Source organism: Danio rerio, chromosome 14, assembly GCF_052040795.2.
Source record: "Danio rerio strain M-AB ecotype USA chromosome 14, GRCz13ab, whole genome shotgun sequence".
NCBI lineage: Eukaryota > Metazoa > Chordata > Actinopteri > Cypriniformes > Danionidae > Danio > Danio rerio.
Genome location: NC_141034.1, coordinates 38,359,134 through 38,373,242, shown reverse-complemented (window position 1 = coordinate 38,373,242; position 14,109 = coordinate 38,359,134). Strand labels below are relative to the sequence as shown.

Sequence of the window (14,109 nt, the reverse complement as noted above, 5' to 3'; positions counted from 1 at the left end):
CATTCCCAATGGATCATTTGAATCGGTGAGTTGTTCACTGCAGACTTTTTCTAATTAGATCATTTGAATCAGTGTGTTGTTAACTGGAGACTTAAGCTGAATCCCAAATGGCACACTATGCACTTATGTGTTTATGCACTTACACACTCAACAGCAAAGTATATTTATGTAGTGTTGGACCAAATAGAACACTTGTGGTTATTTTACTTAGCGGAAATTCAAACTGTTTCCCTGGTGAGGTTTGACGGTTGTTAAATTTGTGAAATAAATGACCAAACTACCAAAAAATACCTGCCGTCAGAATGACCACATTCACCATCAGGAGGGGATTTTTAGGAGTAGGAGATTTTTGCTTTCACAATCCAAAATAAATGTGTCCGATAGCTCTGCCTCTTCCGCTACCTGAGCAAAGCTGCGACTGTTAAGTGCGTGAAGTGTCCATCATTTCACACTCCATTTTACCGGCTGAATGAGTGCATCATCCGGGTAATTAAAGTACACTTATTATTTTTGAGTTTTCAGCGTGAACGCACTACTTACACTATTTATACTACAAAATGGTAAGTATGTGATTTGGGGTGCACAAATGAATCAGTGAGTTGTTAACTGTAGGCTCGATATGAACGAGTTATTTGAATCTGTGAGTTTTTATCTGATGCTTGCTGTAATTAATTCACAAATTTATTGTTAAGATTTTACAGGTTAACTGACCAGATTTGGTTCATTCACAAATCAGACACTGCTTGCTTGTGTCAATGTCTCCAGTTCAAAATAGTTTTTACTTTGCTACATTTATAATGTATAGTAGAGCAAAACATACTATTAAATTTTAAATTCCACAGAATTTAAAGCAAATGTTTCCCAATATAAAAATACTCTGATAAAGTACAGATACATGAAGTACAACAGAGATGTAAAAATACTTGTTCACCTAACCCGCATTATAAAACTTGAAGAAACCAGTGGCAAATTACTCATCCCCTGCACCACTCCATAGTTTTACATGCATTTCAACCCCAAGAGAGTCACATTGTCCCATGAAATCATATCTGATGTCCTGCAACAGAACAGTAACCAGCAGGTCACACACACACATGCAGTATTGTTAGTAGGAAGGCACTTGAGTGTGAGGCGAGTAGCATATTCAGTTCAGTGACAAACAAATAAAAAGAGACAAAGACCAGCGAGGCAGCAGTGGGTTTCTCCATGCTGCACAGATGCATGCTGGCTGCAGACGGGGTTCAGTCAGTTCAGTGTCGACAGAAAGCTGCTCGGTGACAAAACCCATCTCAGCCCCTGTTTGAGAGGAGAGACTGCTGCCATGGCAACACTGAAAGACATGGGTGTTTCCTCTGGAGTGGCACAGCTCACAGTGTGAGAGCTCTGCTGACGGAGAACCACCATCTATGTGTGTGTGTGCATGTGCGTGTGTGTTAGCCTACATTACAGAGAACAAATGTCCTCACAAGGATAATAAAGCCTGTAATTAACTACAGGAAACAGCCAGTGAAGCAAACAATCTTGATAAACATACAAAAAGTGCCTTAAAGTGCCTCTATTATTTATTTATTTTTAATATTACCCATGCATTTAGTGAATAATGTGGCTGTTTGTGTATGAAAAAGTCTTCAATGTTTTAAAAAATGTGTTTGATACCTTAAATTATTAACGTTTTTTAAAAAGGATTTGCTGAAAGAATCATCAGGAATTCCCTGATTTAGGGGTTTCATTTCCATAAAGAATCTACGTAATGTATATCTTTAACACAATTGCATAGTGCCAGCCTATCATTTTCATTGGCTGCGTGCAAATAATCCACTGTGATCCACAAAGGAGATCATATAAAGCCATAAGATCTCATAACGAACCACAAACTTACCAGTTTGAAATGATCCTACTCATATCATGCTCGTAAAGGAGGTTTTGGTCGATCAAATAGTTCTTCCAATGTTGCATCATCAGAAATGGCCTCTAACTGATAGAATAAAATCAATGCAATCCTTATTGTGTACAGTGTTGCTGGGGGAAGGAAGCGTTCTGTCAGATAATGGTGATTTGTTTCCAGCATGTGTACTGTAATCAGTAGACCAATCACAATAGCCTGCGCCATCTGATCAATCAAAGTAGGGTAAGCGCTCGGAAAGGAGAGGTTTAGAATGAATGGATCTTCAAAAGAATCAAACAAACAGACTGACACTCTTTAAACAATGTGTGTATTTTAAAATGAAAGTATTTTGTAAACTTTGAATGATTGTAAATCTATTTTTAGAGACCTTCCAAACAAAATAAGTAACCCATAAAAGAGCATAATAGAAGTAGTGCAATTAAAATGCATCTTTTTGTGACCTTGTTTTGCTCTAGGGGTGATGCAGCGGCACTAATTTACTGAGATAAAGGATTGCGTTCTGATGCTTATGTGATACATAGCTAAACGCACCAAATGCTGAACAAAATAGTTAAATATTAGTCATTTACATGACCCTTAAATAACGCTGTGGAATCCAACGAGAAGCATTTACATTTGCTATACAGTACAAAACTTTCCAATGCAAACCAAACAAACATTAAATTAAAGTGCAGCTACTGTATGATGAAAAATAATACTTTTGTAAGCTATTTGGACAGATCTGTCTGTATTGTGTGTCCACTGCAGGGGAGGATTTAACCAGTAAGCAGAGTAAGCGCCCGCTGAGGGCCCAAGGAAATCTGAGGGCCCCCAAATAAATACCTACAAGCTGCTTGCAAATAAATACCTATTTATTTATTATACAAGCTATTTATTTATTATACAAGCTATTTACAAATAAAAACATATTTATAGGTATAAATTATACCTCTATACGATAAAGTTTTCTATCATGTTTTGTATGGTTAGGATATATATAAAAATATAATTTGAACATAATTATTACATATGTGCAAATGTGTCCCCCACCCTCAATCATGGAGCAGTGCAGTCAAATCTGTAAAGATTTAGGTTAAAGAAAACTAAATAGTTGTTTATTTAATTATTATTTTCAGTTTTAAATTCATTTCAAGAGTTCCCACTTAGATATGCTTGGCACTTATAGCAGGTTTGGCATGCTGTCCCGGGAGAGAACCCTGAGCTCGGAGATATTTGAGCCCAGGGCTCCCGCCCGGTCTAGAAGCATATCAGAAGAACCGAGATCAGGTAGGTTTCGATCACTCCCTCTTTAGAAGGGGAGAAAAAGGAGGAGATGGGGTGGAGGGGGATTCTTCCAAAACGAAGATAGAAAGTGGAAAGTGATCCATTTATATTAAGCTAGAATCATTCTGATTGGAATATTACTGATATGAGTGGCCAGCGGTGCACAATCATATCACGTGCTCCTCTCAAAATTAGTTTATGAAACTTTACTTTAAGAAAACAAATCATTTAAAAGGTTTTACAAGATGCTTTACATGTCATTATTTTGCATGAAGATAAAATGTAAAAAAGGAGATTGAGTGATTTAAGAAAACAAACAGCAAAATTAATTAAAGTACAAATGGTGCATTAGGACTTTTGGGCCCTATTGGCTGGAATTGCTTAGGGCCTCTTAATCACTAAATTAGCCCCTGGTCCACTGTCATATTAAAGTGATATAAACCCAACTAATCTCTTTTTTTAATTTCCTGATAATAAAATAGGACCCAAATCTGTGATTTTGAGGCCCACCTCAACTTGATGTTGGAGTTCAGTTTTCCCTGCCCACTGAATTGATTGAAAGGCGCCATGTTTCTATAATATCATGTATACACGTTCACTAAACATTTTTTGCAAATAAACTGGAATTAAATATCTGTTACAACTCTCTGTAATTTGAAGTTTTATAAGTTAAAAACATTTTTAAAACAGAGCATTTTCATAATAAAGACAGTAAAATCTCTCATTTTTAACCACTATAATCACCACAACCACATGGTGTCAGGAATCCCTAATATGTATGTGTGTACTGCAATTGGCATTTGTGTGAGACTCATCATTTCAGAAAGGCTTGAATAAGTCCACCACAAATACATGAAATAAACTTGACTAATGAGCTGTATTTCAGCTTCATCTGAGTCTGTCTCTGTCACTGTGCTGTTTATCTGATGTTTCGCATGATGAGAAGCAGAAATGCACATGGGAACGGTGGGCGGGAAGAAGCAGCGCATTTGCATTTAAAGGTTCAGGACACCCCGGAGAACTTTTTTTTTTGTATTAACAGATGTGTGTGTGTTGAGCATCAGTTAAGACAATGTTAGCACCTGTCAGCTTTAATTGTGGGGAAAACTGGATAATTTCGAGCTTTTGTCAGCTAATTTCAGCTTCCGGGTTTAAAATGATTTTTGGGGCGGGATCAAAATCGGCGACGTAGCGCAGAACTGCAAGTGCAATGATGACGCGTCGGTTTCTCATTATTATTCATAGCGGAGTTTTCTTATCCTATGAGAAGAGCCGGCTGCTTAATTATTCATGAGACCTGCCAGACCTGCCAGAGTCAAGCCCGAGCTGTGAGACACGGAAACCACGGCACAGTATTTAGCCGTTCATGAAGGCTCATTTGCGTTTGTTTCCATCATCCACGGGGTTTGTTGCATGTTTTCCCCCGCGATCTTGTCAGGGCCGATCATACAGCAAAGCTGTGTGCGTGCTGCTAGCATTTTTGTCGGGAGAGCAGCACGAGAATTAGAGAATGGCGGACGCTGTCTTTCATCAGGAGTTCGTTCACATTCAAACACATCGCCGTGCTGCTGTGTTTGCCTAAATCCTCCAGATTACCAGCAGGGTTAATGGTTAAAATAGACGGGTCAGGAGACCTGCTGCACTGAGTCTGCTGGATACGGGGATTGAGAAGTCCTCATTTATAGTCTTTACATGAACACGATTATCTTTATAATGATATAAATTGTTGTTGTCTGTATATGAAATTACAAATAACAAATGTAGCAGGGCATTAAATCACTGTTCATTTCTTTGCATTTTAACTTTGTAAACTTTAAACTCATGCGTCTCCTCTTTGTGTCTCATTTTGTGAGCTAACTGACAACAGCAGTTATTCGCTCCCCTTCTCCCCTGCTGGCCACGCCCACTCCTGCCCGATGCTCGCGGAGCTCCACGCCCATTAATCATGCATCTTTTGAAAAAATTCTGAAGTAGACTCTAACCGAAAGAGGGGGTAGTCATGGCCCTTTAAACACAGGCCACAGAAAAAAAAACCCTACAATGGACTGTGTACATATTCTGGAGGCTTTAATAAATAATATGATGGGTATTTTGAGCTGAAACTTTACAAACAACATTCTGGAGACACCAAAGACTTGTCTTACATCTTGTAAAATGGGTACAATAGGTGCCCTTTAAAGCAAATTGAAACAATGCTGTCAACACTGCTGCAGAAAACACCTGAAATATGACGTTCATGTATTTATGTTCGACATTCAATAGTGAGTTATCCAGAAATGCAGCGCAGAAGACTGATCATAGCCATAATTTATATAACCCAAGAGTGTAGTTCTATCTCAGCGGTGCATTTCATAAGACACTCACACATCCGTCTAAATGAGAGACTCTGTGCCAAGAGTGTTTCATAAAGATCTGTGATATTTCAGAAATTAAAAGTGCACAAATAAAAACACACATGCACGAGAAACGTGCATATTATTCAGACGTTAGGGAAATCTCTCACAGCTTTTCTCTCATTTAATTGCCGACGTTTGCTGTAAATTTCATTTGCATAATCGTCCTCCTTCCACACATGCAGGGAATAAATATGAGCGGCGGTGGAGAAATTGTGACATGTGAGCAGGAATGAGATCAGTGTGTCAGCTTCACACCGCTCAAAACGCTGCCCGGCAAAAGCTGTCAAACAACATCAGAGCAGTGAGCTGCGATTCCCTCTGCCAGCTTCACATTTCTGCTGCCCGAGCCTCTCGCGCACATTTTGCCTGTGGTGTATTTTCAGAGTTTGACTCGGGGTTTTATCACAGCCTGCTGATGTTTTTACAGGGGTTGAGGGATGATCTGTAAACTGAAAGGGAAACATAAACATTATTAGCTTGGCTTATGAATATTAATTGGGCGATTAGGAGATTTGTTTAAAATGCACATATTTTTAGGGGGCATGTGAGGATTAGCATGTATTAATTGTATTTTCGTTCATTCGTTTGACTGCCGATACAGTCAGTTGGCAATGGCTTGCGCACGGACAGATGTTTTTTTTTTTTTTACTTATTAGTCCCACAGCCAAGCAAAACAAAGCTTCTTAAATGTAATGATTATTATTTGAAACCTGTGTTTCTGAATGTCTAGATAAATTAGCATTTGTAAATCGATATAGTTTAATCTGTAATTGTTTTGTGTATAAATATATTTTGTTTAATTCTTTTTCATAATTTATTATATAGTTATAAATAGCGAGCGAGCGGGAGATGGAAAAGTAACTTTTATTTTTTCTTTCATTCAAAGGTTTTACATTTTTACATTTTCATTTTAATCGTCAGTTTATTATGTTTTTGCCTTTTCTTATGTACTCATCGGCCACTTTATTAGGTACACCTGCCCAACTGCTCATTAACACAAATTTCTTATCAGCCAATCACATGGCAGCAGCTCAATGCATTTAGGCATGTAGACATGGTCAAGATGATCTGCTACAATTCAAACCGAACATCTAAATGGGTAAGAAAATGAATTTAAGTGACTTTGAACATGGCATGCTTGTCGGTGCCAGGCGAGCCGGTCTAAGTATTTTAGAAACTGTTGATTTCCATCTAGCAATGTGTCAACACTTCAGGCTGGTGGTGGTGGTGTAATGGTGTGGGGGATATTTTCTTGGAATGCTTTGGGCCCATCTGTAACAATTAAGCATTGCAGGATGACGCACCATGTCATAAAGCGCGAGTCATCTTAGACTGTTTTTTTGAACATGACAATGACTTCACTGGTCTCCGCAGTCACCAGATCTCAATCCAATAGAGCACTGTTGAGATGTGGAAGAACGGGAGATTCACATAATAGATGTGCAACTGACAAATCTGCAGCAGCTGCGTGATGCCATCATGTCAATATGGACCAATATCTCTGAGAAATATTTCTAGTACCTTGTCAAATCTCTGCCAGGGAGAATTAAGCCAGTACTAAAGGCAAAAAGGGGTCCGACCCAGTACTAGTAAGGTGTTCCTAATAAAGTGGCCAGGAAGTGTATTTCTATCTTTAGAGTGAAGTGTGTCATGCTTAGTGGGTGCATCCTTATATTGTGTTTCAGTCAACAGGCAGTTATTAAATCACAATATGGTGATATTACTAATGGAAGAAAAAAAAAATAATTTAGTATTGAGTCATTCATTTTATTTTCCCAAATAAATGCATCTTGTTATTTGGTGGAGGTAAATACAGCATGCTGTATTTCTCTGAATATGAATATAATAAATGTAATTAGCTCATATGAGAAATGATGTGGAATAAACATCCGACACAACACTTCAGCATCTTCATAAGACCAGTTTAGCACTAGCACAACACACTTCGGCAAGTTCTGTCATGAATCATTTTTACGGTTTAGCTTGGTCACACTGAATATTGATTTGGCAGCATCATTACATTATAATAGTGCTGTGTACTAAAGCATTCAGCAAATAAATTTCCCATCCTACAGTAGGTGCTTACATGGCTTTCTCTGCACAGCTCGATTTGTAAACACATTACATCCAGCGAGAGGATGTAGAAATTAAATATAGACATGACATCCCATGCAGTCAAACATTCAGCCTTTCAAAGTATATTTTAATTTGATAGCATGCTCAAACAGACACGCAACGCAGAAAGATTCACTAGAAAGATTCACCCTCTTCCAGTGTAAAAGTTATGAATGAAAAAAATGTCTAGTTGTGAATGTTTATTTTATAACCACAAGTGCTCATCAACATAGGCAACTGTTGGATTTGTGGCTTCAGTTGTTTTTCCAGCTCTGCAACAACGGCCAGGTTGACTGACACCTTGTGGACAAATTAAGTAGTGGAAAAAGCTATTCAGAGCACATGTGCAAGCTAAGCATTGTGGTCCCTCGAAGTTGTTTTGTCACAGCTGCTACCCTAAACTTCTGTGTCAACACATTTGTGAGGCCACAAACACTGTTCTGTTCTAACCTAAAATAACAGTCATATGCAAAGTGCATGCAAAGTGCAAACTGACTGCTAATGTTTTTTGCGATTATCCTCCTAATTTAAAGCTAAACTGACAGATTTTGTGTTGAGTTTTTGCTCATTTTGCAGCATTTTTTATTGTTATATGCTATGTAAATCGAATACGCTAATTTACACATGTTAATTCATTAGTAATTTTTTTGATCTCGAGAACTATTGGTCTCTTTGTAATTTATATAAAGGTAACATTGACTACGTTTAAATTGATGTTAGTAACTGAATTATTTGCCTTAATCTGAATAAGACAATGATATGATTAAGGTGTTTACATGAGTTGCTTTATGAAGGTTCTTTTTATGATCCCGTTTTAAATGTTATAGCACGTTATTCCATTAGCATCATTGCGTCATTGAGCTATCCACATTTCCTCTGGAGTTTCATGTAATTTCGGATATTTGATTTTTAATTTAACTGCAGTTTGGCACTTTCACTTTCTTTCAGGAACATTATACAAGAACAAGATATTGGATGCGAGTATGAACTGATGAAGAGTGTTGTTTTAATAGAATTTGATACCGCATGTTGTTTGGGAAAAACCTCTGCATTCTGAGATGCAGGTGTCTGTGGTCTTTCAGTGACTCAGTAGGTGAAGAGAATAATGTCAAACAGCTGTGTGTGGATTGACTATCCTGTCGCAAAATTCGCAGAAAATCCTACATAACAGTAATAGTTTATTTGCGGTGTATACATGTCTGTGCTGCACTTCAATAATGCCACTAAAATCCTCATACTTCCCATGTCTTAATCCAATTTCTGTTTGGTTTGATTATGACCTTAATCAGATTAAATCAATCCAAACTCGCTGTTTACATGGTAGACTCTTAATCAGAGTATTAGCTTAATTGTATTAAAATCTAATTATTGGTGTCCATATAAACGTACTGATTGAGAGAAACTGAGAAAGAGAGAGTTCACCCCTAAAGCGAGAGAGCCAGAGAGAGAAGGCTACTCTTATGTTAACAGGTTTATTAGAACTGGATGATTTGACCTAAAATCAAAACCTTGATTTCGATTATTAAATGATTCTTGTAATTTTAGTGTAATTATTTATTTACTTGTTCTTTCCTCTCATAGTTCATTGTTATCGTTTATACTGTAAATTCACTCCTCTTGGAATGGTATTTTTCTAAAGACAGAGGGCGTTTGTATTCTTTGTGATATTAAAATAATTAAACAACTACAAACAAACTACACAATTGCTTAAAATTTAGGTCATCTTGTAAAAAAAAGGTCACATTCCAGCTTTAATGTAAAAGAAAAGTTTCAAGTTAATGTATTAATGTAATACATTAATGTTTAATGTAAAAAAAAAGTTTTTTTTGCAAACAAAATAATTGGATGTTTTGCATAAATAAAAAGATTATTGTTGCTACTAATAATCTGTCAGGCTTCTGAATAGTAATTAAATTATCTGTGTCCGCTCAAACTAATTTTTCCTGAAGTGAAAATGCAGATAATACATGAGTGCTTGGCCACTGGCCTTTGAATTGCTCTGTTCAAGCCCAAAACCATATAAACCAGCAACATATGATTTACATTATGTATTAAACTGTTTGCACACCCAATAAGCTCATAGGCGAATACTAAAATGTGTTTGAGTTAAAAAAAATGTTTGCAGATGGCGCTCTGTGGCACCACAGGTGTCCTGACTGTCCAAAATATAGGGGAAATCTGTGGCAGTTTAAAACATATGCAAGCTCCACCAATTTTTGCTACAATTGCTTGAATTTGAGATAAATTCAGCAATCTTGAAAGTGCAAAAATCCTGCACGCATACCAACAAAAGCTAAAGTAAACTTTGGGCTTAAGAGTTCAGGTTTTAAATCAGTCTCACTAGACCAGTTGGCTACCCTAGTTATCCCCTATCAAGGTGGATTCACCATGTACACAGTTAACCTCGCTTTTTACTCCAGCAGAGAGAAAGGATTACGCCGCCTGTCTGCCAGGAACTCAGGGGAGAGCGGCCCTGCTTTCGTTTATGCCTTCTAGTCCTGCAGGTGGACCATCTAGAACTCCCTCAGAGGCATTAAACTGATCTCACATGCCTGCCTGAGCTTAATTCGGGCTATGGGATTAGAGACCACCCCCAAAGGACTGGCAAAAAAAACTAAGAGATGTTAAAAAGCTATTCTTTTCACATGATGTTCTGGCCAGGATTTGTCCAGGGGTGAAATTGTTTTTTCAGTTTTTATCCTTGTGAAATTGGAATTGGTGAGCGGAGATATCTCAGTTCTGCCTTTGAAGAATGAAATCAAATATTCGTTATGCTTTTCTCTTAAGCACACGTTTATTCGCCCTTTTGACAATCTCCGCACATCCGGCGGGTTCACAGGTTCCTGCCTTTTATATTTCTTTTGGTTGCAATCTCGTCAGCCTTTCATCACGACGGGCTTCGCCTCCCTCACAGCTTACATGATTAAACCTTGCATTTGTTTTTGTTTCTGAGTTTTATCTGAGCAGCTTTTCCTGTTCCAGCACACATATCGAACAACAGCTTTCCCTGAAACCTTTTACCTCTAGTTGTGAACTGCTTAGACTCACTCAAGAGAGAGTTTTGCATCCTAGGGGATTTGGACAATCCGTTTTTTTAAATATATTATAAATGTTTTTGGTTAAAGTGCAATTACAGTAGTAGCTGAGAGCTCTCATCACAATTAACCCACGGCAATTAATATGCATTTATTCGTTTAACATACTGGCAACTTCCTAAAAGTGAGATTAATGCGCTGCTGGTGAGTTGCATTGTGATAGTTCTTATCTGCTCTCAGCACATTTCGCTAAGAGTTTATAGCTGAGTGGAGACGGGGAGCAGCGTATCAAACATTCTAGACTTTCAACCACTGTAAGCGTCAAGGCGTGCATGAAGAATCTCCATGCAGGCCAGCGTTTGTAATGCTGTTAGAGTGTAGAAAATGTTCAGTGCTCCGCTGAATGAGATTTGATTTTTTGAATGAGTAGACTTGATAAACTCTTAATGGGTCTTCATTTGAGCGTGTGATATCCATTCGGTTCTCGATCACAGATACAACATTTTCAGCACCTGATTAAAATTCTGCATGACATTGATAAACTAATAATTATGTTTGGGCTATGATGATAACAGATAAATGAATGATATTAATATACTGCACTGTTTTATCTATATGCAGTACATAATATTAGATGTTTCTGGAGCAGTAAATCACCATAATAAGAATAATTTCTGAAGGATCATTAAACACTGTAGACTGAAGCGATGACACTGAAAATTCAGCTATGATATTAGAGGAAAAAATTATTTGGTTACACTTTACAATAAGTGTTTACTTACATGAACTAAAAATTAACAATATGGAGTCAATCTAGGGCCATATATACTTGCCAAATGAAAGGAAAGTTTTGCAAACAAAAGTTAAAGTATTGAGCAAAAAATAAATAAATAAATGCAAATCTCCAAAAAAAATTAATTAAATAAATAAAAAGTAATTTTGCTAATAAATATAAAGAACTGCAAAGGGAAAATTTAAAAAAAAAAAGCAGTGCCAAAAAAAAAAAAATTTTTTTTTTCAAATTTTCACTTTGCACTTCACGCTCATTTTACTTTGTGGCCCTGATTTGACAAGGGGGTGCAGTCAAAGAAACACCTAGACCTGCCACCATTTATATGAAGTCATCACCTGGAGAAACAGTATCTCCAGAAGGTCCAGGCCTGCTGTAAAAGCCCAAATTCTCTTGACTATAGTTTTTTTTTTATTTGCAAATATTTTAGTTTTTTTTTTTTTTTGGCACTGCTTGAATTTTTTATTTGATGTTCTTTTTTTGTTTGCAAATTTCATTTTTATTTCTCAAAACATAATTTTCCCTTTGCAGTTCCTTATTTTTGTTAATAAAATTAATTTCTAATTCACAAAAAATTATTTTCGCTTTGCGATTTTTGGAGATTTGCATTTATTTTTATTTTTTTTGCTACATGCTTTATTTTTTCTTTGCAAAACTTTCTTTTATTTTACAAGTATATATGGCCCTAGATTGACTCCATAGCACAACATTTGCTAATCCATTATTCAAATCCAAAATGGTTCTTATTAACAATAATACAAAATAAGGATGTGCGGAGATTGTCAAAAGGGCGAATAAATGTGTGCTTAAGAGAAAAGCATAACGAATATTTGATTTCATTCTTCAAAGGCAGAACTGAGATATCTCCGCTCACCAGGAATAAATACAAAAACTACTTTTAAATCATGCAACCCTACTGCAAAGTGTTACTGTTCAAATAAACTTTAAGGTTACATTAGTAAATATATTTACCAACATGACCTGAGAATGAAGAATACTTTTTAATACATTTGATAATCTTAGCAAAGATTGACTTTATTTTCATTAACATTAACAAAGATGGATGAATACTGCAATAAATGTATTGCTCTTTGTTCTTTCATGTTAGTGAATACAATAACTAGCATTAATTAGTGGAACCTTACTGTAAAGTGTCACCATAAGCATGAAGGACTTCCAGGACAGCACATACACTTAATACACAAATACATTTCATTAAACATGTACACACAGACATCACCTACATGATATAAATTTGCAGGTTAACTATGTAAATAACTTGTATTTGATGGTAACTTTAACTTAATCTGATTGGAATGCAATAATGTGCAACTTTTGTGAAGCTGCTGAAACAATAATTATTGAAAAAAGCACTATACAAATACACTTGAATTGAATTGAGTCACATATTCATATAATTTATTTACATATTATATATGCTTTCATACAGTTTATGTTTATGTAATATTTAAGAACATTTTGTTGGAAAAAAAAATGTGACTGCGAGTTAAAAGAGTGTCAGTTTATATCCTACTGTAGGTCTCAAACTCAATACCTGGAGAGCCGCAGTTCTGCACAGTTTTGCTCCAACCCTAATCAAACACAGCTGACCCAACTAGTCAAGGTGTTCAGGACTACTAGAAACTACTAGATTAGCTGTGTTTGATTAGGTTTGGAGCAAGACCTATGATGACATTCTTTTTTTCTAAAAACACTAAGACTTTTTATATCACTTTTTTACTTTGTTTTAACATTATTACAGTGTTTTACAATTAAGATAAAACATTGTCTAATTATTTTCATAATACAATCATCATTATGTAATTTTAATTATACCAAAACTTAATAGAGTGATTGTATGTGTATGTTTGTATTTACCAGTATTTGTATGTTTCCACAGGTCTCTGTCTGGCCGTATCGTGGGTGGTGTGTGGTGGTTCTTCACGCTAATCATCATCTCCTCGTACACAGCCAACCTTGCTGCATTTCTCACAGTAGAGAGGATGGTGTCGCCCATCGAGAGTGCAGAAGATTTGGCCAAACAGACTGAGATTGCTTACGGCACTCTGGACGCAGGCTCCACCAAAGAGTTCTTCAGGGTGAGACAAAGCCAGGAATTATGGGAAATGTTCACCTAAAACAGAAATGTTATTCTAACAACCATAATAACTGAAATAACATTAACAAAACCTTATTTAATGGTCATAATAAATAAGTCTGGGCGATATAACCAAAAGATTATCTCATTAAAATATTTTATATCAGTTGATATCTCTATTTCTTTCAGGTTAATTGCTTGTTTTTAAGTGAAAGACAGACAGTTAATTGTTAAATAAAACTACTTTTTTCTCTCTTGTTCTTCTTTTGTCAACCAACATTTTACAAATTACAACATTTATAAGGATGAATATTAATCAAATTAATTTAAACTTGTATTGAGTAAACTTAAAATCTTTTGCCAGCTTTTTCCTTAACAAAATATCTTGACAGAAATAAAAAATTGTTTCTTTGTTCCTGCTTGTTCCAACAGATCATAAAACAGGATATTGTTCCCCAAGTTTGAGGACACTCAAGATTTGTTTAATAATAACAAAATAATTTTAA

General features: G+C 36.2%; 1 protein-coding gene across 14 annotated transcripts in view; it reads left to right on the top strand.

Moving 5' to 3' along the window:
* The window catches only part of gria1a (glutamate receptor, ionotropic, AMPA 1a), a 382,253-nt gene that overhangs the window by 340,296 nt on the left and 27,848 nt on the right, over positions 1–14,109 (top strand). For all 14 annotated transcript variants that reach the window (XR_015506947.1, XR_015506945.1, XR_015506946.1 and 11 more), the window contains 1 exon segment: positions 13,406–13,604. Coding sequence is in view for 8 of the 14 variants with exons in the window: in XM_087280929.1 (XP_087137055.1) it covers positions 13,406–13,604 (199 nt within the window). In the remaining 6 variants the exon portion in view is untranslated.